The 27,069-nt window shown below is 41.4% G+C and overlaps 1 protein-coding gene across 17 annotated transcripts in view; it reads right to left on the reverse strand.

Annotated features, from left to right (window-relative positions):
* Positions 1-27,069, reverse strand: part of HAUS3 (HAUS augmin like complex subunit 3) — a 250,406-nt gene that overhangs the window by 123,145 nt on the left and 100,192 nt on the right. For 16 of the 17 annotated variants that reach the window (XR_009459687.1, XR_009459688.1, XR_009459690.1 and 13 more), the window contains 2 exons: positions 4,671-4,728; positions 2,662-2,739 (listed from right to left, as the gene is read on the reverse strand). Coding sequence is in view for 13 of the 17 variants with exons in the window: in XM_059721496.1 (XP_059577479.1) it covers positions 2,662-2,739; positions 4,671-4,728 (136 nt within the window). In the remaining 4 variants the exon portion in view is untranslated. Of the gene's footprint in view, positions 1-1,240; positions 1,383-2,661; positions 2,740-4,670; positions 4,729-27,069 lie in introns of all 17 variants that reach the window. The other variant, XM_059721507.1, reaches the window with a different exon arrangement.

Here is a 27,069-nt window from a genome sequence, read left to right on the forward strand (position 1 = left end):
ATAGATTAATGAAAAACAAGTGTCAAACAAATTTTATCTCCTTCTTTGATAAAATAACTACTTGGGTGGATGAAGAACATGTTGTGAATATAGTGCATCTGGACTTCAGCTAGGTTTTTGACAAGGTCCCACATAATCCCTTAATAAACAAATCAGAGAAACATGGGCTTGATGAAATTACAAAACGGTTGATAGAAAACTGGCTCAATACCCACAAGCAAAGGGTAACTATTAATGGGTCCATGTCAGAATAGCACGAGGTTTCAAGCGGAATCCCGCAGGGGTCTGTCGTGGGCCTGCTATTCAACCTGTTTATTAATGAGTTGGATGCTAGCAGAGAAAGCTTCTTGAGCAAGTTTGCAGCTGACACAAAACTGGGACAGATTGTGAACGCATTGAGGGATGCAAATGCAATTAGAAGGATCTCAACAGATTGGAAAGCTGGGCTAGAGCTAACAGGATGAAGTTCAATGCATGTTACACCTTGGGAGGAATAATCAAAAAGACAACTATAAAATGGATAACATCTGGCTGGATGGCAGCTCTATGGAAAAGGACTTGAGAGTCTTGGTAGATCGCAGACTCAATATGAGACTGCAGTGTGATGCAGCCACACAAAAGGTGAATGTGGTTCTGGGATGCATCAATAGAAGTATTAGGTGCAAGACACAGGAAGTGATAGCGCCTGTCTATTCAGCACTGGTTAGGCTTCATCTGGAGTACTGTGTGCAGATCTGGCCTCCATTATTAAAAAGGATGTGGAGAACTTGGACAAGGTCCAGAGGCAAGCAACAAAGATGGTAAAAGGCTTGGAAAACAAGTTATAAGAGAAAAGGCTGAAGGAGCTAGGCATGTTCAGCTTGCAGAAAAGGCTCTTAAGAGGGGACATGATAGCAGTCTTCAAATACTTGAAGAGCTACCATAAAGAAGAGGGAAAGTATCTTTTTCCTCTTGCTGCAGAGAGAATGTGCACCAATGGCTTGAAGTTTTGGCAAAATAAGTTTAGATTGGAGATCCAGAAAAAAATCTTCACTGTGAGAATAGTGAGACAGTAGAACAGAAAGAAGCATTGGGTGTCAACTACAGCCAAGGTTGGGGACTTCAGCTGGGGTGTACTGATTCCCCTACTACCAGCAAAACCAGAAGTTCTTGGCTAAAGGGTCCTGCCCCTCTCTTCAGGGTCAGACCAATCACCACATTTGGGGTCAGGAAGGAATATATTCTCTATATTTTCACTTACCTCATGGTCAGATGGGTATGGACTGGGTGTTTTTGCTTCTTCTCTAGCAGGGGGTGTGGCCCTCTACCCGAGATATCTTGAACATATACTGACAACATCTCATAGAAAAAGGATGTTGGCTGCTGGGGTTCCCCTGCTTTACCTGTAGCAGGTTAGCGTGTCAGGTCCATGTTGTGTCAGGGTTAAAGGTAGTCTCATTTAGAGTTTAGACTATGGATTGTATGGGATGGTTTGGATAGGAATGATCCTGCCTCAGGCAGGAGGTTGGACTTCTGGAGCTCCTTTCCAGACCTATTTCTCTGTGATTCTATAATTATTAAAACTGTTTTTGTTACTCAAAAATGACTCTGTATGCAACAACTAGTAATTCTCAAACTCTTATGACTCAACCAAATAAAAAAGCAGTTACCAGACACTAAAAGTTATTTTCCCATATTTTTTAATTCCTGGCCATTTCTGTACTAGATATATAAATAAAAAGCAGTTATTGTGTAAAAGAAAAAAGAGCATTTTCTAGTGTACAATTCTTGTTCAAATTTGTTTTGTATACAACCCAAACTTTTGCACGAATGGTGAAAGTTTCAGAATATTATTACCAAATTCAAATTCACTAATGAGCACTGTTCCATGCAATTAGCCACCTAATTGACCAAAAATTCCCATAACCAAATCCAATAGACTGTAAACATTTCTTATCCTTCTGCACAGAAGAAACTGAAGGAATTAGTGGTCTGAGACAAATGAAAGTATAACAAACCCTGTAATGATGTTCATCTACATTATCTTTAATGAAATTCCAAGCAAGCTACCCCAAAAAATTCCTTAAGACATCTGAGCAGTAGCTGGCTAATTATCCATGAAACTGGCTGCTATGCTTCATGGCTGGTGAACCACCAGTATGTCTATCCTGTAGTCTCCAGACTGCAACTCAGGCAGACACATAGGTGCACACAAGCAAGCACTTGACAGAACAGTATAGCTGTAGCAGTTTAAAGATTAGTGCAAGCTAAGTGCCCAAGTATCTGAACAGCTACTTGGGCAAGGCTGCAGCCTGTGCCAAGCTCCATCCTGTCACAGTTACACTGTTATTGATAGCTTTAACTCACAGCAGCCCATATATTCCTACAAAAGCTATAGTCACGCATATAGATATACTCTTAGTGAAGAATCCCTGGGCTTCAAAATATTGAAGATCATTAAGGCTTTCCTCAAAGCAAGCCAGCTATGCCAGAACATAACAGTCTAACCGTTCCTGAAGATATATCTATACATAACATCAATAACTGGCCAGCGTCTAATCTAGGTTTTCACAGCAAATTTAGTAAAGATGCAGTGGCATTCAAGAGACAACCAGAAGCAGAGATCATAGGACTCTAGCTATTAATAATAAATAATAGCAATAATAATGAGGATTATCTTACCTGCTGCTAGAAATGTACATCCTTTGGCTGAAACAAACATGGCCCTTGGGGAAATAGTAACTATCTCACTGTCTTTTCCTAGAGAAAAAGATAGGAAAAACCATATACTATATCACAGAAACAACAAAATGTAAAATTCTTTGTTGTAAAATAGGTAAGATTGCTAAACATGAAATACTTGGACAGAACTATAAAAAAGTAAATCAGAAACTGAACAACTCAGCCTTCTGTTCATTGGCTCACATGTTAATCACCACCACAACTACTGTAGATAACGAATCATATTCACCAACCTTAACTTTAGCCGATAGAGATGCCAGTCCTTCCTCACCTCTTTTACCAAACCAGTTCTTCCAAAAACACTAGAATACCTCACCGAACATCCACTATTAGTAATGTTACTTTATGTCACTTAGTAAATAAAGAGGCATATGTAGAAGGGAATGCTAAGGTAAGTGATTTTTTAAATTATATTTTATTTTTGTGTTAAACACAGGAGTAAATTTTGAGAACATGCGGCTCCTTTGAACATCCAAATATTAGTGCCTGAAGTCCAAAAGGTAAAGGAAGTGCAACAAAAAAACTAATGAAATAATGAAATGTTACTGAATGCATAATTGGAATCCTAATTTTGGTATAAAAAAAGGTTGCTTGAAGTGTAGCATATTTTCTTACTACTGATTGTTACTAACTGAAAATACAACATCTGGAGAAGTTTGCAAAAGAGAACTAGAAAATATGGTTTTGAAAAGGGCCCATGATTCATGAATCATTTGGCCAGCTTGATGTTAGACTTGCCTAGTTGTAAAGAAATAAACTTCCAAAACAGTTTGAACTGGAGTAAACTGCTCCTGGAACAGCAGCAATTTGAGCCAGGGTGGAGCAGGCTCCTGGTGGCTCACTGGGCAGACCGGGCACAATTTATGTCCACAGTCAAGATCTATGCATGCATTTCAGTGCAGTAAATCACTCTGCCATAAGATAGTGCTCTCCCACACAATACTATTTGACAGCAGAGTTAATTAGTTTACTGCAGCTTAGTACCAGCTCATGTGTAGACAGTGACACTTTACTGCAGAGCTAATTAATCTGCTCTGCAGTAAGGCATGCATGTAGACACACGCATCATGTAGCACATGATCCACCTACATCCACTTCTTTTACACTATGAAATAGTTAAGAACAAGACAGAATAAAAACAAATTGCCCTGAAAGTTCTCTCTTCTGACAAATAGAGACATATATTAAGATTTTTATTTGAAAATCTGTTCTTTCTTTATATTTTCACTTAGTGTATAGTTCAATAGAAGGAAGTAAGTGAGTTTCTCCATCTCAGGAAAGGTGGCCCCATTATGCAAAGGTCCACTCCATTTAAGAGCAACAAAACAGCAGGAGCCCAACAATGTGGTCCTAAGCAGCTACTTGTAGGGTCCAGCCCTCTGCCTATCACTTGGGCCATGATTTTGTAGGACATGCTAGAATTGTGTGCGCTATCTTTGCTTGAACTTAGCTTCCTTATCAAATAAAACTTCTGTCTGACTACTGTTCAAAGGAAAAGTTGGTCCTTGGCTGCTAGTCTGACCTGTATGATCTAGCAAAGACACCCCCTTGAGAAGTTTTCTGAAATGAAGACACAAAGAATACTTCCTAAGTTTTCTATTACAGTAAGGCAGGGTAACTTCATTTGGTTACAACTATGCAAGTTTGCAACTGGGGAAAAAGACCACAAGTTAGGGACAAGAAAACACCTTAGTGGTACAGAACATTAACTTCATGAGCTTGCTTACATAGATCAATAAAGAGGCAACAACCCCCTTGGAAGGAGCAAACAGAAGAAAGCAGATTAGTGTAAAAGACAACATTATAAACAATGCAGTGAGAATCTACTCTTTCAGGATCTCTGAGACATGGTCTGTTTCAAAATAAAAACATTTCATTTAGTAAAATGTTTTGATAAATATGTCTTAGCATTTTATGAAGCTACATAAATAAAAACATAGCTGATGTACCTTTTATGTACTGCTTCTTAATAATTTGAATGGGATGCTTGGAGATGCCTTGAATATTCTGTAAATTAAGAGTAAATATTTATAGTAACTAAAAATGCTTTTTTAAAGTTTAATTTAGGAAAACAAAAATATATTTGTTATAAGCCATTAGCATATGTGTTTGTCACATATTCAGTAATACTAGCAACATCGCCTGTTAATCTGAGCATTGAGTGCTGCTACTATCCTGTGACTGCACAAGCCATTGGGAGGAGTTCCTTGCCCTTCTTTACCATGAAATCGCCAATCAATCAGACTGGATTGCTGATTGAGTCATGCTATTTGTAAAGATGGGACTCAAGTGAAAACCTCAGAAGTCTCAAGAAATTGTAAAACAGTTGTCTGAAGTTTGGGGAGTATGACTGAATGATATAGGGGAAAAAAAGATTATCCTTGAACATAATTTGTGGATGCATCAATACCATAATCAGTAAGCAATTTTTTGTTTTAACCTGCTTTATTTCAAATATAATTTGCAGAAGCAGTAGCACCAAACAAGCTGATTTCAATTAGACAGTGTGTGCAATTCATATTCCTTTGGCTGGGATGATCTAGTTGGAGCTGGTCCTGCTTTGAGAGGGGATTGAACTAGATAACCTCCTGAGGTCCCTTCCAACCCTAATTTTCTAAGAGTCTATGATTCCTACACTAAGCTAGAGGCACAGATTCTTCTGCAGCTTCCATTAGTTTGTCCCAGATTCTACAGCTGCAATTTTTAATGTATAAAAAAAATATATTAAGGGTTGTTTAGTAGGTTTATGAAATCCACCATGATAAAAAGTTGAGAGGTATCTGGTCTTATCAGTGGAGAACACAATATAAGCCAAGATATAACCAGCAGCTAATAGACTAGCTTTTACTTCTGGAGATATAGGCTCATAAGAATGACTGCATCCAGTAACATCTCTGTCAGCAAAGTGCAAAATGTGCCACCCATGATAACTTCTTGCTATTTTGTGTCATTGCACACTATCATCTAGACAGGAAGCATACACTAACTTGTAATTTGTAACATCTAGCATGTGGTAACATGTGTCAACTTCAGTTGTTATAATTTCAGATAACTCATCTGCAAGTAGTTCAGTAGTGAGAAGAACATACCAAAATTACGTAATATTTGTGGATTTAAGAATACCAGGAATGTGCATTTTTAAAATGAGAAATGTCACTATGCAGTTTAAAATTCACAACCAGGCAAACTAACAAGTAAATTAAATTAAAATCATAATAATGGAAACAGACAAAAAGGAAAACTAATCCTGGTCCTCCTCAATATCAGCGCTAACATGATGATTTCAGAGGTTCGCGTACCGCAAAAAAAGTGACTGAACAGCCTCTAAATTTACATATTCAGTACCATACTGCAAGCATGTTATGTTATTTTGGGTGCGTCAACACGTGCACTTTAATGCGCATTAACCTATTTTAATGTGCATTAAAGCATCACTACAAAAACCATAGGCATCTTTACACATGCTCCAAGGGTAGGGAGAGGCCTTTAATTAAAGCTGCTCCGAGAGCCATTTTAATTAAAGCGCTCGCAGTGTCTTGCGCATTCAGCATCCTATACTTCAAAATGGCAATGGGGGTTCTTTAACTAAAGCTCATTTGACACCCCCACCACTAATTTGAAGCATGGGGACACCAAATACACAAGACACTGAGGTTGCTGGCGTGTGCTAATTAGCATGCTCCAGCAGACTCAATTAATTCACTGTAATTACAGCGTGTCAGAGCAGCATCCCTGCACGTCTACAGGGACCCCATGCTATTTAGCTAATGCATATTTCAATAGGCTAACGCACATTAACTAAAGAGCGTGGTTTTTAAATGATGCTTAATGTGCATTTTCCCAGTACCTCAGGACATTTTTAGTCTATTTAATGTGCATTAAAGTATCATTAAAACAAAAATCATAGGCATCTATAAAAATGCTCTGAGGGTGACAGAGAGTGGCACTTTAAATTAGAGTGGCTCTAAGTGCCACTTTAATTAAAGCACTATAGTGTCTTGTGTATCAGCATCTCTGTGCTTCAAAATCATGGTGGCGGTACTTGAACTAAAACTCTTCAAACAAGCTTCAGTTCAAGCACCCCCCACCACCATTTTGAAGCATGGGGACACTGATACCTAAGACACAGGAGACTGCTGGAGCATGGCGATTGATTAATCAAGTCTGCTCTGACGCACTGTAATTACAGAGCATTGGAGCAGTCTCCACACTCATGTACAGGAACCCTCATAATGGGGGTAATCGATTTAATGTGCATTAACTAAAGCACATTAATGCACGTGTAGATGCATCCTCTGAGATGCAATTATTATGCCCTAATGTGGGATAAGGTTATCTACAAAAGCAGGGCTTGAACTCACGTGTCTGGGCTGTAGTAGCAAGATGCCTCTGCTACTACAGCCTATACAACTTGTGTATCAGTGTAAAATTGCACTACAGTAAGAAATGACATTCAGTTATCACCCAGTTATACTGGTTTAATACTTTTGCAGGCATGTACAACTGGTGCCTCCTGTGACTGGTGGGGCACCATGGCAGTGAGTGGCAAGTGAGGACCACCCACAGCCGCTGCCTGCGCTGTCAGTGGCAGCGAGCGGGGACTGCCCACAGCCGCCAGTGGCTGCATTAGCAGCGAGGGAGGAGGCAGCAACCGCCACAGAAGCCAGTGACAGCACATCTCAGGGGGGGCATATGTCCCCCTGTGCCCCCCCCGCCCCCCACGTCACCTATGTTCACAGGAGCCATTCATAAACTGCTTTGCTGGAAGTCGGTGAGAAGTCAAGTATGCCAGCCTCTTTTGTAGCCCTGCTTTCCCAACAATTTATTTGACAGAAACCAGAAATTTCTTTGTGGGAGGCAGGGGGTGGAAAATAGAGGTGAAGCAGGGAACGATAGCAAGCTGGAAACTGGCAAACCCCAACTGCCATCTGTCTGAGGCCAACCAGTTCAGCATGGGTAGATCCACTGCTGGATCTATTATCCAGAAGTATACACAGCCATCATGAAAGTCTTCACCCCCCTTTTCCTCAAGGTCTCCAACTCCTAGGAGATCATTACTGAATTCACCCATATGGGATTCCAAGGTAGCACCAGAGGAATCAAAAGGCCATCCAGATCTTTTGCCCTCTCCACTACAGCTCAGGCCATGGACATAATATGTACATTTTGAGCTGTTACATTCTAACCGTTATGTGTGCACAAACCAGAAAAATACAGCAATATAGCAAAACCACTTCAGCCTCTTCTGTGGTTACCTTCAGCCAGAATTTGGCCACCTTTAGCATACTGATCTCCAAAGTGTGCACACTAACCAGAGAAAAACTAAATTCACATTCATGTCTGAAGACTAAGAACTTCAAAACGGACTTAGAAAGATTCAGCTAAGTCAAAAAAAGTAAAGGGAGGGCCTAGAAATGACTGAGGAGATGGCTTCCCAAGCAGAATCAAGGCAGAGCTTAATTATTTCTGTGAGCATTTAGTGCTGCTGAATCCCAGCATTGGCCTAGAGCCCTAAAGAAAATGCTCTTTAAAAACTAAAAGCATTGACTAAAACCACTCACTGAAATGAGCATGTCTAGTTCCTCTAGACTTTCAGTGTAGAGATGACATAGGAAGAAAAAAATAACTTAAAAATAGCAAAGAGGTTAGACTGAGCAGATGCAAGGTGGCAGCTGGCTGTTTACTTCATCTGTTGGCTAAGCCAGGTTCCACTACTTTGCACAGACACCGATATGGTGGTCGATCCTGTCACTTCACGGGCTGTTGCTATTGTTAGGCATGTACCCAAACCTCAGAGTGTAAAGCAAAGGAACACAAAAGTGAGTAAGTAATTAATATGCTTCTATTGAAGTTGTCATGCATCTCCTTTGATTTTTTGTATTTCTTTCTCTTTTTCTCTCTCTTTTTTAGAGTTAAATTTTTCTCCCTCTCTTTCTTGAAGAAAGGTAAGAACAATTGTCTCTTCTCTCCTAAAAAAACACATTTGCTCAAAATGGGGACACATCACTAGTCATGTTGTGTGCCAAGATGCACTCACACAATTCAGCTAAGGAGGAGAGGAGAACTAAAAGCTTGGGTCTCTGAGATAATTCAGGACTAAGTACAATGGCTGCTGCTGAAGTAGAAAGGAAAAATGTCCCTTGCCTACAGCAGTACATTTGCCACAGGAAAATAATACAAATGAGGGCTTTGCCATTACTGCCTCCACCTTAAGCTGGATAAGCATCTCCCACTGCTCTAAAAAGATTGTACTACAGAAAGATGAAAAAATAAATACTATGAGACTATTTGGAAAATCCAGTTCTTTGTGTATTGGCCACAGTGACTCCTTGTGCACAGAGTAAGAGATGGTTATTAGGTATTCACATTTCTACAGGTCTTTGTGAAACAACTTGCATAAAGATGTTCTTTCCAAAGTCATCTCTGTAAGATTCAGCATGCAGGGAAAGTATGGCAGCGATCAAAGTCACCATAGTAGCATCAGAGTTTGGACCTAGTGCGCATCTGCAGTCCTAGGTAGATTATTTGACTTGTATGCAGTTGCCACCTAGTGGCAATTAAAAAATGCATGCATTTTCACTGATGACAAAGCCACAAAATTGTACAGACTGCTAGTGCAAGACCTGCTAGATAGTGTTTTGCAAAATGGAAAAAAGTTACTCACAGGTAACCCAGTTGCTCATAATCCTCCTCCCCATCTCACCTTGAAGGATAGAAACTGTTAGGGTTATGGGAAGGAGGAACTGATTGAACTGCCAGTAGTACTACAGTGCAGCTCATTTCCTTCCCTTCGGTTTAAGAACTTCTGCACGGGTTGGCAACCTATGGTCCACAGGCCAGATTTGGCCCAAGGAGCCATTTTATTGAGACTGCAGAGCCAGGAGACTTCAGCAGCAGGAAACTTCTGCAGGAAGCTCTGACTTGGGAGTGAAGAAAAGTGGCAGTGGTACCACAGCAGGAGTGGTGACAACAGCAGTGCATGCACAGGCCAGATCAGAAGCTGTCCATGCTCTGTACTAAGCTCAGTTAAAGTGCTGCCCCTTGCCCACCTCCAAAATGTTGCCAAACCCGTTTTAAAGCAGGAAAGACTGATGAAAAGTAGATTAAGTGAAGTATACCTACCCTACCTCATGGGAGTTTGTTCATAGAAGAGCATAACACGCCTGATTACCCAGGACTAATCTTCCTTTGCCATGCATTTGTCCCTCTTTGCCCATCTAAAGCTTCAAACTACCACTGGTTGTAGTAAATGGTAAAAACTCCTGGGAAAGATTACATAAAAAGGCTCTTGGAGGATCACTTTTCCAAATATAGAATCTGTTAGTAATATTGGGACCAAATTACATGCGAGCAAATAAATGCGTGGGCCTGGACCAGATGGTTTCCCAAATAGAGCAAGGAAACAGATATTTTCCTAACTCTTTGGGTGGACATCCTGTGGAAGAAATTACTTTTAACAAACCTTGGTTATGGGTTATAGGCATGGACTTTTAGCCAATAAGCAGTAAAGGTATCACATCTCCCAGCCCTTGTATCAGTGTTCAAAACAAAGTGCTTAGATTTACAGAATAGTTGCAAACAAAAGTGAAATTTAAGCACCTACTTTATAAAGCCCTTTATCTCACAGAAGAGAGCTCATCACTCTGGCTATACATATGGTCAGTGAAACAAATGTTCATGGTCTGTTAGGTTTTGGGATAGCTTCCAAGTGAAAGTAGAACACTATTGGATTGGGAAAACAAAATTGGTGATAAAGGATTTAATCTTTCCAACCCTATAAGCTGAAGTTAGATCTATTAAATGCATGGTTTTAAAAGGAAGTAGCTCCAGGGGAAAACTCACCCACAGATTCAAGTGTGGCAACCCTTGAACACATTAGATAGTAAAAAAGTTCTTAGAGTAGAACTGGTCTGTGGTTAGGCTGTCATAAAAAGAGAGAAGGCCAACTGTTGTACACAGGAGATACTTTTCACATGTAGAAGAAGTGGTCACATTATATACCAAGAAAGAATTTATCATAAGCCACTGACTATGAGGAAAAGTGAAGGAAGTAGAAATAAATGTCAGTATCCTTCTCTTCTCGCAAGTGAGAGATGGTGACCGTGGCATGGCTGGTACTACAGCCTCAGCAACAGGCATTCCTGAAAATCATGTCTTTAGATATTAGAGTAATTCTACTCTAATATCTAATACTGGATATTGGAATGAGGTTTTCTGGGCTGGCAAAATGAAGATCTAGGTCTGGACATCTAAGGATCCAGTTGCCAGACAGATGAACAGATTCACAATATTAGAACCAAGAATCAGAGGGCCACATTGGGCACAATGGACAGTGCAAAGGAGTGCCACTGTGAAAGTATGCCCCATCCACTTGTTCTGGTCTGTAAGTGCCACATGCCAAAAAAATGTCATGTAGCCGCTCTTGTGAGCACGCCCAAGAAAGAGAGCCTGAGTGCTGTGCTAAAAATAGCTATAGGACCTTTTTCCAAATTTAGCATGTGTGGAGTGGAAATGAGTAGACAGGATTCATTTCCACAGTAGCATTTCCTAACACAATTTAACATATTATAGACATGCTCAAAATAGCCAGTAAGATACTCTCTGTCCTGTGTGTCTCTAGTGCAGCATATAGCATGTAGAAAAGCAGTTCTTGATATCTGTGCTCCTATCATGAGAGCCTACACCAACCTACACAGCTCTGGAATCACAATTTTTGGAGAACTATTCAGGAAACTTCCTCTTCCTGAGGTAAACCAGTTTTGATGATGCCACTATAAATTATGCTATTTAATATAAACAGCATTTTGCTTGCCAGAGAAAAGCTGGTTGGACTGCAATGTCTTTCTTTGAGGACTTTTCTTCCTTGAAATAAAAGGAGCCCTTACAGACCCTCAATGAGAGTGCTCTATTTAGAAAGAAGTTGAGGGAACAAAGAACTGGCAAATTCTCCTATTTAGAACCAGGGAAAGGGGAAGCTGAACATAATAGCACTGCTGAGACAATCAGACCCTTGGGACTTTAAATCTCATAGCCTGTAAAGAGCACCTGTATCCCAGGGGGAAAAAGATGTTACTGAGATTCATTGCGACACGGACAGAAGAGCTCTTGGAAAGCAGAGCTGCTTCTTGAACTCAGGGCCTAGAGCTAGGAAGGAACGGCTTGCTCTGTAACGCCCTTCTGATTTTCTCCTGTAATACCTCCTCCTTCCCGTTCCAACTCTTCTTCTTTTCTGTCTTCATTTCACCTACTTTCTTTTTGTCAAGACACAAAATAAGAAAGTTTATAAGAACCAAAGGATCGTGATAATAGCTTCTCCCAACTGCCAGCATACATGAAGCAAACAACTGAGGGAAAGATGTAAACTAGACTGTATTATATTGTATTGTACTGTATCTGATTGATAGATATTGTCATGCTTCCTGCCTGGAGGGGCACAATACTGAGCGTCACTGCTGTTGCCAGGTAGAATGGGAAGAGAGAAACATAAGACAAAAAGTGGGCTAGTGGGCTGCATGCAACAGATAATTGCATTATTTTAAGTGCTTTAGATAGACTTGGAGAAAGGTGATCTGAGTAAGCCATTAAAGAGCACAGTCTGTAATGGGAAGTGATCATATATAGCAATGTATAAACAGCTGTAAAGAAAGGTAGTTTATGTAAGCTTTGTAAACTTTATATAAATAAAGTAATACAATTTTAAACTACTGTATCTTCTCACATACAGTACACCTCTAAATATAACGCATGCCCTATTTTTGGAAGGCTTAAAGATGGAAAAAAGTTCTTACCTTGGATTACAGGTAAGTACCTGAGGTTTAGAGATCTTGGCTCTGGGGCTATATACCAGGTCCAACTGGGGCCTGAGGTTCAGTCCACAACTGAACCATGCTGGGTTCACTGCTGGACTGACTCTATGCATGAGCCTGATCCAGCATGTAGTAACATATTAGCTGACACAACAGATCCCCAGATACCTGGAGATTTAGCAGCATTCATTGTTATGGTTCCCTGGTGACCAGTGTCATCTCCATATAATGTGCACTCAAATTTTCCCACCTGGTTTTGTGGGGGTGGGGTGGGAAGGACGTGCATGTTTTATATGAGAAAATATAAATTAAAAGAAAGTATAGAAGTTTTAATGTATTACTGCTATATTAAAACAGCTATATTGCCATATTAAAACAATCGTTTTTAATTAACCAAAGAGGCTAGCTTTGTACTGTCAAACCATACACTTATTTAATGATTGCCATAAACCTGCTCATATCTGCAATTTATTTTGATATCCTCTGCTGTGGGGACAGGATTATGGTGAAGACAAGGACCTCACCTAGGAAAATTAGCACCTTCAAAACAGCACTGGTGTAGCTTAATGGCTTACAGAAATGAAGGCAGCTTCTGTAGACACGGGTCACAAGGTCTTGTGTTTCAGACACTTTGTCATATAGCCATGCTCTCAAAACGTTAGTCTCCACCACTATCACAGGTAGATAACTATAAGCCCAAATTTTCTAGTGTAAGTGCAAAGAGAATAGGCACATTAGTGTGGATCCTCTGATCCTAACTCATTGTTGCTGTCAGTGGCCGCGTCTACACGTGCAGCGGACTGTGCAATTGTTACTGCAGTCACTTAGTACTTGCAAAACCAAGTACTAAATGACTTCACAGTAACCAGTGTCACTGCACAGTAGTGTCCCCGCAGTTTTTTTTCAGGTGCTACTGTGCAGTAGTGTCGCATCACAGTCAGTGCTTGCCAGCGCTACTGCACAGTGGCAATGAGCTACTGTGCAATTGCTCATTGCTACTGAACAGTAGCATCTCATATAGATGCACCCAGTATGAGCTTAATCTGATTCAGTAAAATGCTCCAAGGGCAGTCTGCATCCTGAGATGACCAAGATGCCTAATGTGCAGTTACAGAGTCAGATTCCTAATCTCCAAGGAGGAGGAGTTGAGATACAACTTGTGCCCAATACTTCCTAATAGTTCTAGGCCCCTCCCTGCTCATCACCTTGGATGGGCTGTGGAAAACAGCCAGATCTTCTCATTCCTTACACAGAATGAGGTTCCTTAAAGGCCTTTTGATCTTGATCTGGACCACTCTCCTGGGGCAATGTGCCTAACTATTTGGTGTTCAGCCCCTAAATAGAGGCTGTTTGGATCTGGCCATTCTGTCATTTTATTCTTTAATGAGACTGCTTGTCCATTAACTGGTCCTGACTTCAAGCTACTATATTTCCCCTTGAATAAAAGGATCATACCATGCTATAAAACAGAAAGAAGCAAACATTTGGGTAGCAATGCAACCTGGGTAGGGCACAAAACTCTCTCATAAGTCCAGAAAAGTAAGTCTCACTACATTTCTGTTCTCTTCTCAAGAGCCCTTACAACATACATATGGAACAATCGCTCAGAAAATGGGAGATGGGTGTTCTTTCTTATGCATGTACAGCCTTTGCAAAATTCCAGTTTCAAAATTTCCATCTTGCCCTGCTTTCTAACAAAGACTGTGAAGCCTTTAAAGCTAGTGTTGTATGAAAGGTGTGTCAATCAATCAACAGAACAGCTACTGAAACACTCCTCTAACATACAACATTCAAAGCAATATTTTAAGGAAAAAGCAATTATTTAAGTAGTTTAAACATTTTGTACTTTTGTGGAGGTCATGACAACAACACAACAAAGGTATATGAAACTGGACGTAAATTTTATAGGCAATAGGTTCACAGGTAAAGAAAACCCATGGTCATTTCTTTTAAATAATATATGAAGATACCCAATGAAATATTTTTTCCAAGATTTGAAAGTAAACTGCTTAGCTCAACCTTTTATCTTTCACAGTACCAAACAAATACCAGAATACTAAGGTAGTTCATATGTTAGGTATATTTTGGGTAAATGAAATCAAGTACTCCAAGGTAATTTTAGCTGAATAAAGACTATGTACCAGTAACTGTAATTATTTGAACTGTATGTCTAAGGTTAACACAAAGGAGGGGACGCAAACACCTTGAATGAAGACAGATAACTGGTTTTCCAGTAGTGACTACATTCTCTTTTGGGGAAACACACATTACAATTCTTTCCACTTACCCCTTAGAGGAACAGATTATACCAACACTTTTGTGGATGTGGATGGAAGAGGAGGGCATAAAGCATTCCTCCAATGTGAACGCAATATAAAGGTCACAAGTAATCATACTGCAGACACTGAAGAAAAAAATTAAACTGGTCTCTGGTTCTAAAAATCATTCAAGTTGCATAGAAGATTAATCATACTTGACCGCTGAATTGATGATGCAGACGCATACTAAGCAGCTGTCAGATAAAATTTCAATCCCTCAGACTCAGATCTTTATATTACAGCAAGATAAAAGGGCTGATACATTTGCTATATAATAGAATATACAAACTGTATGCCTTTAGCTAGACTTAAACAACTGCTTGCCCCAGAACTTCTGGTCAATTTACCCATTTTACTTTTGAATTGTTGGTGGTACTTCAGACTACTACTACATATCACAATGATTTATCATAGCCAAAAATAATACCTCAATATTAGGTAGGTATGATTTCTGATATTTGCTACTTCTGATTATTTTTGTTAAATTCAAACTCCCCAAGTTGTTTCAATTGACCTGTGTTTAATCATCATCATGGAAAGGTTTTGGCTCACTTGGCATAACTCTATATATGAAATGAAGTTGTTATCCTATGATGTAAGATTATTAGATTTATGTAATGCAGAGAAAATCACTTTCTCTAATAAGTTTTCACCAGAGAGGGCAGACCACATTTAATCTATGTTAAAGACTGGAAGCCTCAGTACTGAAAATTGGATTCCATTATAACCTTGAAGCAGCCAGGTTCTGAGCTGGAGAGAAGCTAGATTTGAAGCAGCTATTCCTTCTGTGTGAAGATATCAAATGTTGTAGGGAGAGAAAAGTGTTCCAGTGAACAAACTGATAAATGCATCAATACCAGGTACTAACACTGCCTTGACTAGGCAGAAGTTACTTGTGAAATCCTGGCAGTGGCTTGTCATAGTCCTTGGAGTACTATGGGAGTACTCCTGGGGACCACAGGAGAATAATTTCCCTGATAGAGATTCTGAATTTAGATCCTCTTTGAAATGGAAAATGTGATACTTGTTTTTGTGTGTGGCAAAGAAGTCTGAGGATGAATGACCCAATTGCTGGAAAATATCATTCATCTTCTTGCAGTCTAATGAACTATCTGCTCGACCTCATTCTGAAGACCTGGGAGATGTTTGCTATAAGAAATACTTGGTGCCACATTCATCAGTTTTATAGCTAATGGCAAGGATGAGCATGTATATAAAACACTTTTCACTTAAAATATGGCTGTGGTGCTGTTGGTCATCACTTAGGTAGTCAGTCCTTGGATCTACTACTGAAATACAGCAGAACCTGTACACATTACTCTGAGTTCAATACATTTATATGCAACCAAGTCCCTTGGCTAGTTTATAGACCTTCTGCTTGGTGATGGGTCCACGTGTGCTTCCCATCCCATAAAGGACACATAGATCATTACTGTCTTGATTAGGAGGGAAGAACAGAATAGCTCTCTGAATATCTAATCATCATCATTTCACAAATTTAGGAGATGCCAAAGTGCTGCAAGCATTTACTAGAAGCATCTCTGTGATGTTTGCTTGGAGCACACACAGCCTTTAGCCAGCCCTCTATGGAGAGGTAAATCTGGTATGCTGTGTTACAAAGATATAGGACACACTCCCAAACAAGCTTAGGCATGTCTTTATGGTAGTATAAATGATGGGGCTGAACATGATTTCATATCTGTCATGGGGCTTATTTAATTTGTTGTTAGATAGCCCATTATTCTTCCCCGCTTAATTCTATCCCCTGCCTAAGTAATATTAGGGAGTTTTCTTTGTTGATTTTTAAGCTGAGGACAAGAAAAAGTAGGGGGAAAACAGCAAATTTCCACTTGTTGAAGCAATTCTCCCCAAATGACTCAGTCATCTCGATATGGGCCACAACTATACATTTTCTTTCCTGGCAGGCATCATTGACTACTAGAAAGTTGGTGATCAGCCTTGTATGGCAATGTGGGAATATGCAACCTGAGAGTCAAGTTACAAACCAGTTTTGTAGATGTCCTGATAGAATTAAGGGGGCAAAGATCTATGCTAACAAAAATCAGCTTTGAAATACAGTATTTGAAAATTACTGTATAATAAACTACTCTTGGGATGTATGGGATATTACTATAGATGTATGGGATATTAATGTATAAGACAGAGCCAACAATGTTTCTGTTAACAATGTAAGCTTTACTCCTGTATCCCAGCCTCAGCTATTTTGCTCCAAGGGCATTCACATAAGAGGGGGAAAAAGCAGTACCTCTGGCCCTCTTCTATGATTTCCACAATGATCAGTGGGGTAGTTTTAATTTTTACAACAAGCTTCAAAGAAACATCACATACAAGGGATGTGTAGGGAATGAAATGAATCAAAATACCCTCAGCAAACTTAAAGCTGACTCACCAGTTATTCATAGCTGCTCAGATTTGGGGCTGTGTTTTTTCTTCTGTGCAGAAGAGATGTAAGTCACATCAGGGGTACTTTACAAAGCTAAAAACACTCTTTTTCTAGAAGATTGTGTTCCTCTGAGAAACATTCTATCAGGATCTAGCAGAGGTTAGAACAGACCCTAGGGGAATTTGATCTTCAGACTATTTTGTGCTAAAAATATACTTTTAATCATATTATTCTGAGTTGCATAGCAGTTGTCATTTCTGAAATGCTAGTTTTAACTATTTTAAACTATTAATTTATTTAATATGTAAAGGAAGTTTTGAAGGGATGGAAGCCCAAGAAGGGTGGCTGTGCCTTAAGGAAACGATCCTTCGGGCACAAAGCAAGACGATCCCCGAGCGAGGCAAAAGAGGGGCCAGGAGGCTTCCATGGCTGACCAGAGAAATCCAGGGCAGCCTAAGGGACAAAAGGGGAGCACATAAAAAGTGGAAGCAGGGTGAGATCACTAAAGATGAATATATCTCCTCTGCTCGTGCTTGTAGGGAGGCAGTTAGGCGGGCCAAAGCTACCATGGAGCTGAGGATGACAACCCAAGTAAAAGACAACAAGAAATTGTTTTTTAGATATATTGGGAGTAAAAGGAAGGCCCAGGGAGGAATAGGACCCCTGCTAAATGGGCAGAAACAATTGGTGATGGACAGGGGGGACAAGGCTGAACTCCTCAACGAGTTCTTTGCCTCAGTGTTCCTAAGTGAGGGACACGACAAGTCTCTCACTGGGGTTGTAGAGAGGCAGCAGCAAGGCGCCAGACTTCCATGCATAGACCCTGAGATGGTGCAGAGTCACTTGGAAGAACTGGATGCCTTTAAGTCGGCAGGCCCGGATGAGCTCCATCCGAGGGTGCTGAAGGCAGCGGCCGACATCATTGCAGAGCCACTGGCGGGAATATTCGAACGCTCGTGGCGCACGGGCCAAGTCCCGGAGGACTGGAAAAGGGCTAACGTGGTCCCCATTTTCAAAAAGGGGAGGAAGGAGGACCCGGGCAACTATAGGCCAGTCAGTCTCACCTCCATCCTTGGTAAAGTCTTTGAAAAAATTATCAAGGCTCACATTTGTGAGAGCCCGGCAGGGCAAATTATGCTGAGGGGAAACCAGCACGGGTTTGTGGCGGGCAGATCGTGCCTGACCAATCTAGTCTCTTTCTATGACCAGGTTACAAAACGCCTGGACACAGGAGGAGGGGTGGATGTCGTATACTTAGACTTCAGGAAGGCCTTCGATACGGTATCCCACCCCATACTGGTGAACAAGTTAAGAGGCTGTGATGTGGATGACTACACAGTCCGGTGGGTGGCGAATTGGCTAGAGGGTCGCACCCAAAGAGTCGTGGTGGATGGGTCAGCCTCGACCTGGAAGGGTGTGGGCAGTGGGGTCCCGCAGGGCTCAGTCCTTGGACCGATACTCTTTAATGTCTTCATCAGTGACTTGGACGAGGGAGTCAAATGTACTCTGTCCAAGTTTGCAGATGACACAAAGCTATAGGGAGAAGTGGACACGCTGGAGGGCAGGGAACAGCTGCAGGCAGACCTGGATAGGTTGGACAAGTGGGCAGAAAACAACAGGATGCAGTTCAACAAGGAGAAATGCAAAGTGCTGCACCTAGGGAGGAAAAATGTCCAGCACACCTACAACCTAGGGAATGACCTGCTGGGTGGCACAGAGGTGGAAAGGGATCTTGGAATCCTAGTGGACTCCAAGATGAACATGAGCCGGCAGTGTGACGAAGCCATCAGAAAGGCCAATGGCACTTTATCGTGCATCAGCAGATGCATGATGAATAGGTCCAAGGAGGTGATACTTCCCCTCTATAGGGCGCTGGTCAGACCGCAGTTGGAGTACTGCGTGCAATTCTGGGTGCCACACTTCAAGAAGGATGCGGATAACCTGGAGAGGGTCCAGAGAAGGGCAACTCGTATGGTCAAGGGCCTGCAGACCAAGCCCTACGAGGAGAGACTAGAGAAACTGGACCTTTTCAGCCTCCACAAGAGAAGGTTGAGAGGCGACCTTGTGGCTGCCTATAAGTTCATCACGGGGGCACAGAAGGGAATTGGTGAGTATTTATTCACCAAGGTGCCCCCGGGGGTTACAAGAAACAATGGCCACAAGCTAGCAGAGAGCAGATTTAGACTAGACATTAGGAAGAACTTCTTCACAGTTCGAGTGGCCAAGGTCTGGAACGGGCTCCCAAGGGAGGTGGTGCTCTCCCCTACCCTGGGGGTCTTCAAGAGGAGGTTAGATTAGTATCTAGCTGGGGTCATCTAGACCCAGCACTCTTTCCTGCTTATGCAGGGGGTCGGACTCGATGATCTATTGAGGTCCCTTCCGACCCTAACATCTATGAATCTATGAAGAATATTGCTAAATTCTGTAGTAATTCCTTAGAGGAAGGAGAATCCCTGTATATAAAAGGAATGAATTTTTTTTCAAAAGCAGGCTATACAACTGTGCTCACAGGTACATATATTATATTTTATACAAACATGTTTTCAGATCGTGTTCATGCAAAAAAATTGTATCAGAAAAGTGACCTCTTAAAATTTAAAGGTCTTCTTGATGCCTATTTGAACATTTTGCCTGAGGCAAATGAGCTATTCAAATATTAGTTTTTCTTGTTGTTGATGTTTTGAGCTGTTGCCTTGAAAATGGACTAAAATACATTTTGGAGTCATCCAATATCAAGGGCACTCCATAGTTTGAGACAGGGCTTCCCATCTGGTTGTTCTATGTAATGGAAGCATTTTTGTAGATTTCTGTGTGGAAGCACAAGTATGCAGGCTCTGCATTACCTTACTCCAACTGCAATCCAGGTTCCTTACTTATTCATAGATTCATAGATGCCAGCGGCTGGAAGGGACCTGAGATCATCAGGTCCAGCCCCCCTGTGCATGGGCAGAAAAAAAGACTGCTAGGGTCAGAAGACCCCACCAAGGTGAGCACTCAGATGTTTTTTGAAGATACTGGAGTAGGTGTGAAACTCCCCACAGAGGTGGTACAATTCCAGGCCCTGGACACTCGAGTTATAAAGAAGTTTTTCCTTGCATCTAATCTAATCTAATCTGAAGTAGTCTTCTAGCAATTTATGACGGTTAGTCCTAGTCTTCCCCTGGGGAGCCCTGGTGAACAGATGCTCTTCCAGTCCCTGGTATCCACCCCTTATATACTTCTAGGCTGCCACCAAGTCCCCTCTGAGTCTTCTGTTCACAAACATCACCACAAATACATAAACCAGGTTTACCTGTCACTTCCCTCACCAATTACTTTAGAATTACTGATCTTACCACATATTATTTGAGAGTATAGCAATCAAGACAGAACAATAATTTGAGGTCTCCACACAGGACACACTACACGAATAACACATTTTGCAACTTGTTTCAGAAATTTGGCTTGCGGCTCTCCAGAAGTGCCATAGATATTCAAATAACTTACAGTGGCAACTTACATAGGAAATGTTCATAGAATTAAGTTATTTGGGGCAACAACCACCTTTTTGTTCTGTGTTTGTACTGTGCCTAAGATAATGGGATCCTGGACCATAATTAGGTCTCCCAGGGTATGTGTACACATACTAAGTTGACTTAACTAAGTCAAATTAAGTTAAGACATGTCAGAACATACACTGGTACAGCTCCTCGACATGGTGGCAGCCATCTTGGGTGCAGACAAGAGTGACAATTTTTGCCTGATCTGGCCACAAAAAGCAGTTTAGGTTTCTAGCTGTACCAAACACAAGTGAATGGCTCCAAACAGCTTAAAAATGGCTGATTGAGTGAAAGTTTGACCCCCTCACTGCATGAAGATCAGATAAAGATTTTACACAGGGTAGCATCTTTTGTAACTTGTGACTGCCGAGCTCCCAGTCTGTTGCTGTTTTCAGAATGGGAGGGGGGAAAGGGAGCACAGGGAGTTCAGTCTGGAGGGGTTTCAGCCCCACCTGGAGGGTGGGGCAGATGTCTTGCAGCCCTACCCCTCCGAGGTGGGGGGGGGGCTGCAACTCATCCACCCCACCTTCCATCACTGGCTCGGGAGCCCCAAGAATGAGTTCCCTCCTCTGCCTTTCCCCCCTCCCATTCTGAAACCAGCAAGTACCGGCAGAGAGCCTGACCATTGCTACTCCCAGCCCGCTAGATTCCCCTCTCCCCTGGAACCAACAGTGAATTTCTGTTTGGTCTGGGGTAACATTGCAACTCAGAACACTTTGCAAAAATCCTTCCAAGTTACACCTGGGAGCTGCATTTCTGTCTGCACCCCTGGTGAACTAAGTCAACTTAACCAATGCAACTAAAGGTAATATACCTTCAAAGTGTATTATCATGTGCCACATGTAAGTCAACTCTGGTCCACATATGTTCGTACACTTCAACAGTTGCATCGACTTAAAACAATTAAGTCAACTGTCAGACAGTACATGTGTACATACTCCCAGGTGCTATGATAATACTAATACTGAAGTTGTCTTCTCAGAATTCAGCTATTGGTAGGATAGCTACAACTAAGAGTTTCCAATTTCAATATTTCTCTTGTTCCATTACTCTGATTATGTAAATTTGTATTAAAGTTCTCGTCAATGTGTTTACACATTCACTTTTAAGTAGATTTTCACTTTAAAACAAAACGAAGTTTGGATAGAGACTCTCAGTCTGAAAGGCAGTGAACTCCAAGCTCCTTTTATAAGTAGAAAAGCATCCACTAAAACACTTTTAAAGTCTAAATCAACAATAAAAAAAAGGTACTTCAAGAACTTTTTTTTTTAAACAAAAGCCAAGATACCAGAGAGACTCTTTTGGTAGTACTAATGCAGTCATAATCATCTTGTGACTAAATAGTATTGGGACAAATACATTAAAAAGTAACATGATCCAAAAGAAAAATATGCTTTGAATGCAAGAGATACCCAGAGAGCACAGACCTTGTATAATAAATGGCATGTGTGCCCTGACTTTCATTATCAGCATGTCAGCACATCTGAGTGATGCACTGTTTGTATCAGCTAAAAAAAATATGACACTGAACTGCTTTGATCCAAAGGTTCAGGAATATGTGCAAAGCCAGTTCAATGTCTTATTCTTGTTAAAACAATCTGTCATTATTTTCATGAAACTGATGTCACAGCATACTTATTTGAAACATGTTTTTGCTAACCCTAGATAATGTTAAAGGCGGCCTCTGACTGGATGTTTCAAATGAACTTGGAATAGGCATCACTAATTGCCACCATCTACAATGTTTTGCATTAAACACCCATATTTTTTTAATCTTTCATCTTTTACTTTTGACATTAGAGAAGCATATACCTTTATTTATATTGGCCCCTGGGACAGAAAATGCTAATGCCTTTAGATCAAGCATAAGCATAAAGCAATCAATGTTTGAAAAATGACTATATTTAATGACTATATTTAAATAAGGCAGAAGGCAGGGAAGGGGAGGGCAGCCCCATACAGACTAACTCATTCAGACAGGCATGAGCATTCAGACTACAGCCCACTTCATCAGATGTTGTCATATTATCTGCTAAAGCCAGGTTGTAGCCTACAAATGCTCGTGCCTCTCTGACTGAGTTAGTCTAAGGTGCCTTGCCCTGCCTTCTGCCTAACTTCAGACGAACATGGCTAACTACTAAACTGTATTTTAGCAAGGTACTAATAGACTTAGTAGGGAAGATAGGACAGAAATAGACATCGCTGAATGGAGCAGATGAGTTGTGCTGCCATGTGTCATGGCACAGCTGATCCATTTCACTGAGGAAAGCACATGTCGCCTCTTCATAGTTTCATAGTAGCTAGGGTCAGGAGGGACCTGAACAGATCATCTAGCCTGACCCCCTGCCACAGGCAGGAATGAATGCTGGGTTCACAAGACCCCAGACAGGTGATCATCCAACCTCCTCTTGAATTTGCCCAAGGTAGGGGCGAGGACCACTTCCCTGGGAAGTTGGTTCCAGATGTTGGCCACCCTAACTGTAAAATATTGCCTTCTGATCTCCAAATTAAACCTATTCTCCATCAGCTTATGACCATTGTTCCTCGTCACCCCAGGTGGTGCTGGGGAGAAAAGGGCTCTACCTATTTGCTGTTGATCCCCCCTGATGAGCTTGTAGGCAGCCACCAGGTCCCCCCTCAGCCTCCTCTGGCTGAGGCTGAACAGGTTCAGGTCCTTCAGTCTCTCCTCATAGGGCCTGTCCTGCTGCCCTCTCACCAAGTGGATGGCCCTCCTCTGAACCCTCTCCAGGCTGGCCACATCCCTTTTGAAGTGCAGCGCCCAGTACTGGGCAAGGTACGTCCAACTGAGGCCTGACCAAAGTCACATAGAGTGGGAGCATCATCTCTCTGGACTGGCTGGAGATGCACCTTTGGATGCATGACAAGGTATGGCTGGCCTTGCTGGCTGCAGTCTGGCATTGGCGGCTCATGTTCATCTTGGACTCAATAACGACTCTGAGATCCCTTTCTGCCTCTGTGCTTTCAAGAAGGGAACTCCCCAGCCTGTATGTATGCTGTGGATTCCTTCTCCCAAGGTGCAGCACCCTGCATTTGTCTACGTTGAACCCCATCCTATTCTCGTCTGCCCACTTTTGTAGTCTGTCTAAATCTATTTGCAGCCTCTCTCTCCCTTCAAGTGTGTCCACCTCACCCCACATCTTAGTGTCATCAGCAAACTTAGACAGCGTGCCTTCCACCCCCTCATCCAAGTTGCTGATGAAGATGTTAAAGTCCGAGCCCTGGGGGACCCCACTGCTCACATCTCGCCAGGTTGAGTACAACCCATCTACCACTATTCTCTGGGTGTGCCCCATCAGCCAATTTTTTATCCATCCAAGTGTGCAGGCATCAATGCCACAGTCACTTAATTCATTGATGAGGATGGGGTGAGAGACAGTGTCAAAGGCCTTCTTAAAGTCTAGAAAGACTATGTCCGCAGCGACACCATCATCCAAGGATTTAGTTACTTGGTCGGAAAAGGCAATCAGGTTGGTCTGGCAGGACCTGCCTTTGGTGAACCCATGATGATTGTCCCTGAGCATGATCTCCCCTGCAAGCCCCCCACCCCAGATGTGCTCCTTGATGATCTTCTCCAAGAACTTCCCGAACACCGAGGTGAGGCTTACAGGCCTATAATTACTTAGGTCCTCCTTCCTCCCCTTCTTAAAAACTCTTGATGGGACAGCAGGAAAAGCAGGGTTTTTCCCTGCCCAGCATGCCTCATGGGGCTGGCTGAGTATAGAAGTACTTTTTCCTGCTGCCCCAAACTTACGACATGGGCTAACCTCCAGCCCCGCAGGGCTGGCTGAGCAGGGAAGTAGATTTCTCCGCTGGCCAAGACCCAAGGCATGGGTCTAAGACAGCAGGAAAAGTGGGGCTGGCTGAGTGGGGAAAGCACCACAAGGTAACAGATGTCCGTCACAATAAAGTGTCTATTAAGGTAGTCTATTACTACCTCTTTTTTTTTGCACTGCTGATGTTCATGTCACGTGGTACAACAAAGGGTAAAAACATCTATTTGCTTAACAGTTGTGACACTTTTTTTTTTTTTTTTTTTTAAGGCAGCACAAATGAGATGTCAGACAATGTCTGTTTCCATCCATAGATGCTGTGTTCCCAAGAAGCTCCCTTGGAAGTTTTCAAGAGCAGATTAGGCAGCCATTTGGCTGGGATAGTTTAGTCAGGGATGATCTTGCACTGAGCAAGGATATGGATTAGATGACTTTGTGAGGTCCCTTCCAGTCCTACGTTCCTATGATCCTAAGAAAAGATGAAGACTGATCTTTAGGAAGCCTGATATCTGTTTAAAAGTTGTATCTTCTTCAAACTCATTCCTCAGGTAGGAGGAATAAAGTAACAGGAGGAGATGTAAAGTGTTGGACATAATGGTCTCTGATCTTCTCAGAACATGGCCTTCTACTGAATGTGGGAATCCAAGCTTGATCATCCCACAAATGCCACAAAAGCGATGAGGACAAGTACCAGAAACTAATGTGGAGAAACTACACGGAGGAGGGATCTGGATAAGACTAGTCTAGGTCCCAAAGCTATAGTTTCCATCTAAAATTCCCACAGTAAAAATGGTCCATAATAGAGAGTGTTCTTACAGATCCTAAAGATTTCCTGGATGACCTTAAATCTCCATCACAGGTGATGAAATAGGAAAGTCCTAGGGTGGTCATGGAACCAAAACCTTCATTCCAAAGAAATGAATGATAAATGGTAATTAGCCCAATGTATATTTAAGTACATTCCCAATCTGCCTTCTCAAAAATTTCCAAATCTTCTAATGTTTAAAAAATCTTGACTGATACAGGATATGATGCGGCTCAACAATGGGTTGGCAATATTCTCAGACCCACTTAGAGTTTAATTCAAAGGACTTGGAAATGCTGCATCATTTATGCAGGACTGGCATGAGCCTAGGACACTATCTGAAGCAGGTCACCTTGGCAACTTCTGCCATTAGTCAATTCCAGAAACCTGTTCCCTCAGCACTTTGAAAATTTCAAAAAAAACATTTTCTTCCAAATGGTGCAAATTTAGTCAACTATGCTATAATAAAATAACTAGACCCATATGATAAAAATAAAGGCATCAGAAAAAAGAAAAAGAAGATACAGGGGTGCCAGCTAGATTCTCTGAAGGCTGGAGAAAATACTGCAAAGTGAAACTTCTTCCTCAAAATACCCCCAGACCAAAGTTTTTGGTATCATAAAGGAGTGTATGCCTGGCCTCCATGGTTTCCAGTGAAATTCTGCCCACATACCAACAGTGTGGATCTCTATCAGGCTGTAATAAAAGAATCTGAACTAGCTTCTGTTAACATGTGTGTGCAGTGACTGCACATTTTGCATTTTCTTCTGTGTTGTCCCTATAGGCAGGATTTTTTTTTTATTATTGGGTATTTTCAACTTTGCTATATGTTTAATGTTTCATGGGCTTTGCTATACCTTCCTTGTCCTGTCTGTAACTGAATGAAGGCTAGTTCATCCCGAGCCAAATCTATATGCTCAACCTCATATCATTATTATTATTTAAATTAATATCTCACCTTATCCAAAAGGTTCAGTTCATCTTTAATACTTACATTTCTTAAGTCTGTTCTGGTAAATTTGTGTTGCATAATCTACTACCACATTATTTTCTTCTAAAACTATTTTTGGCTTAGTTATTACTACAGTTAGCCACTACCTGATCTTTAATTAACATGCATCTTAAAACATCCTGGACAGTTTTATTCGTTTGGTCAGCTGTGTTTGTGTGGATTGGTTCAGTTTTTGTAGCCTCACTTAGATAATCTCAAATCTTCTTTGACTATAACAAAATTCATCAAATTAAAAAATAACTTTTATGAGATAGTAGGAAACAAATCTTCATCCTGATTACTATTATTTTTAATGGCTCCCACTGAAATGATATAAAACACAAAGTGTCTCTTAAATGCTCAACATAATACCACAAATGCTTAAGCATGCAGACAAACCAAGAAGCGACATCAAGGAAATGTAAATAATTTCAAGTGGCCTCAAACTGCAGCAAAGTAAATTTAGACTAGATACCAGGAAGAATTTCCTCGGTGGTCGAACGTGAGACAGTGGACTAGACAGCTCAGGGAGGTTGTGGAATCTCCCTCATCGAAGGCGTTCAGGAAGAGGTTTGTTAAGCATTGACTAGGGATGATTTAGGAGCATCATTATTGCATGCATGCAAGGACTTAGACTAGACAATCCTTGGGCTAGGGACAGAAGTTACACATAAAACAATTTAAAGTGATCAGA

Source organism: Alligator mississippiensis, chromosome 2, assembly GCF_030867095.1.
Source record: "Alligator mississippiensis isolate rAllMis1 chromosome 2, rAllMis1, whole genome shotgun sequence".
Lineage (NCBI taxonomy): Eukaryota > Metazoa > Chordata > Crocodylia > Alligatoridae > Alligator > Alligator mississippiensis.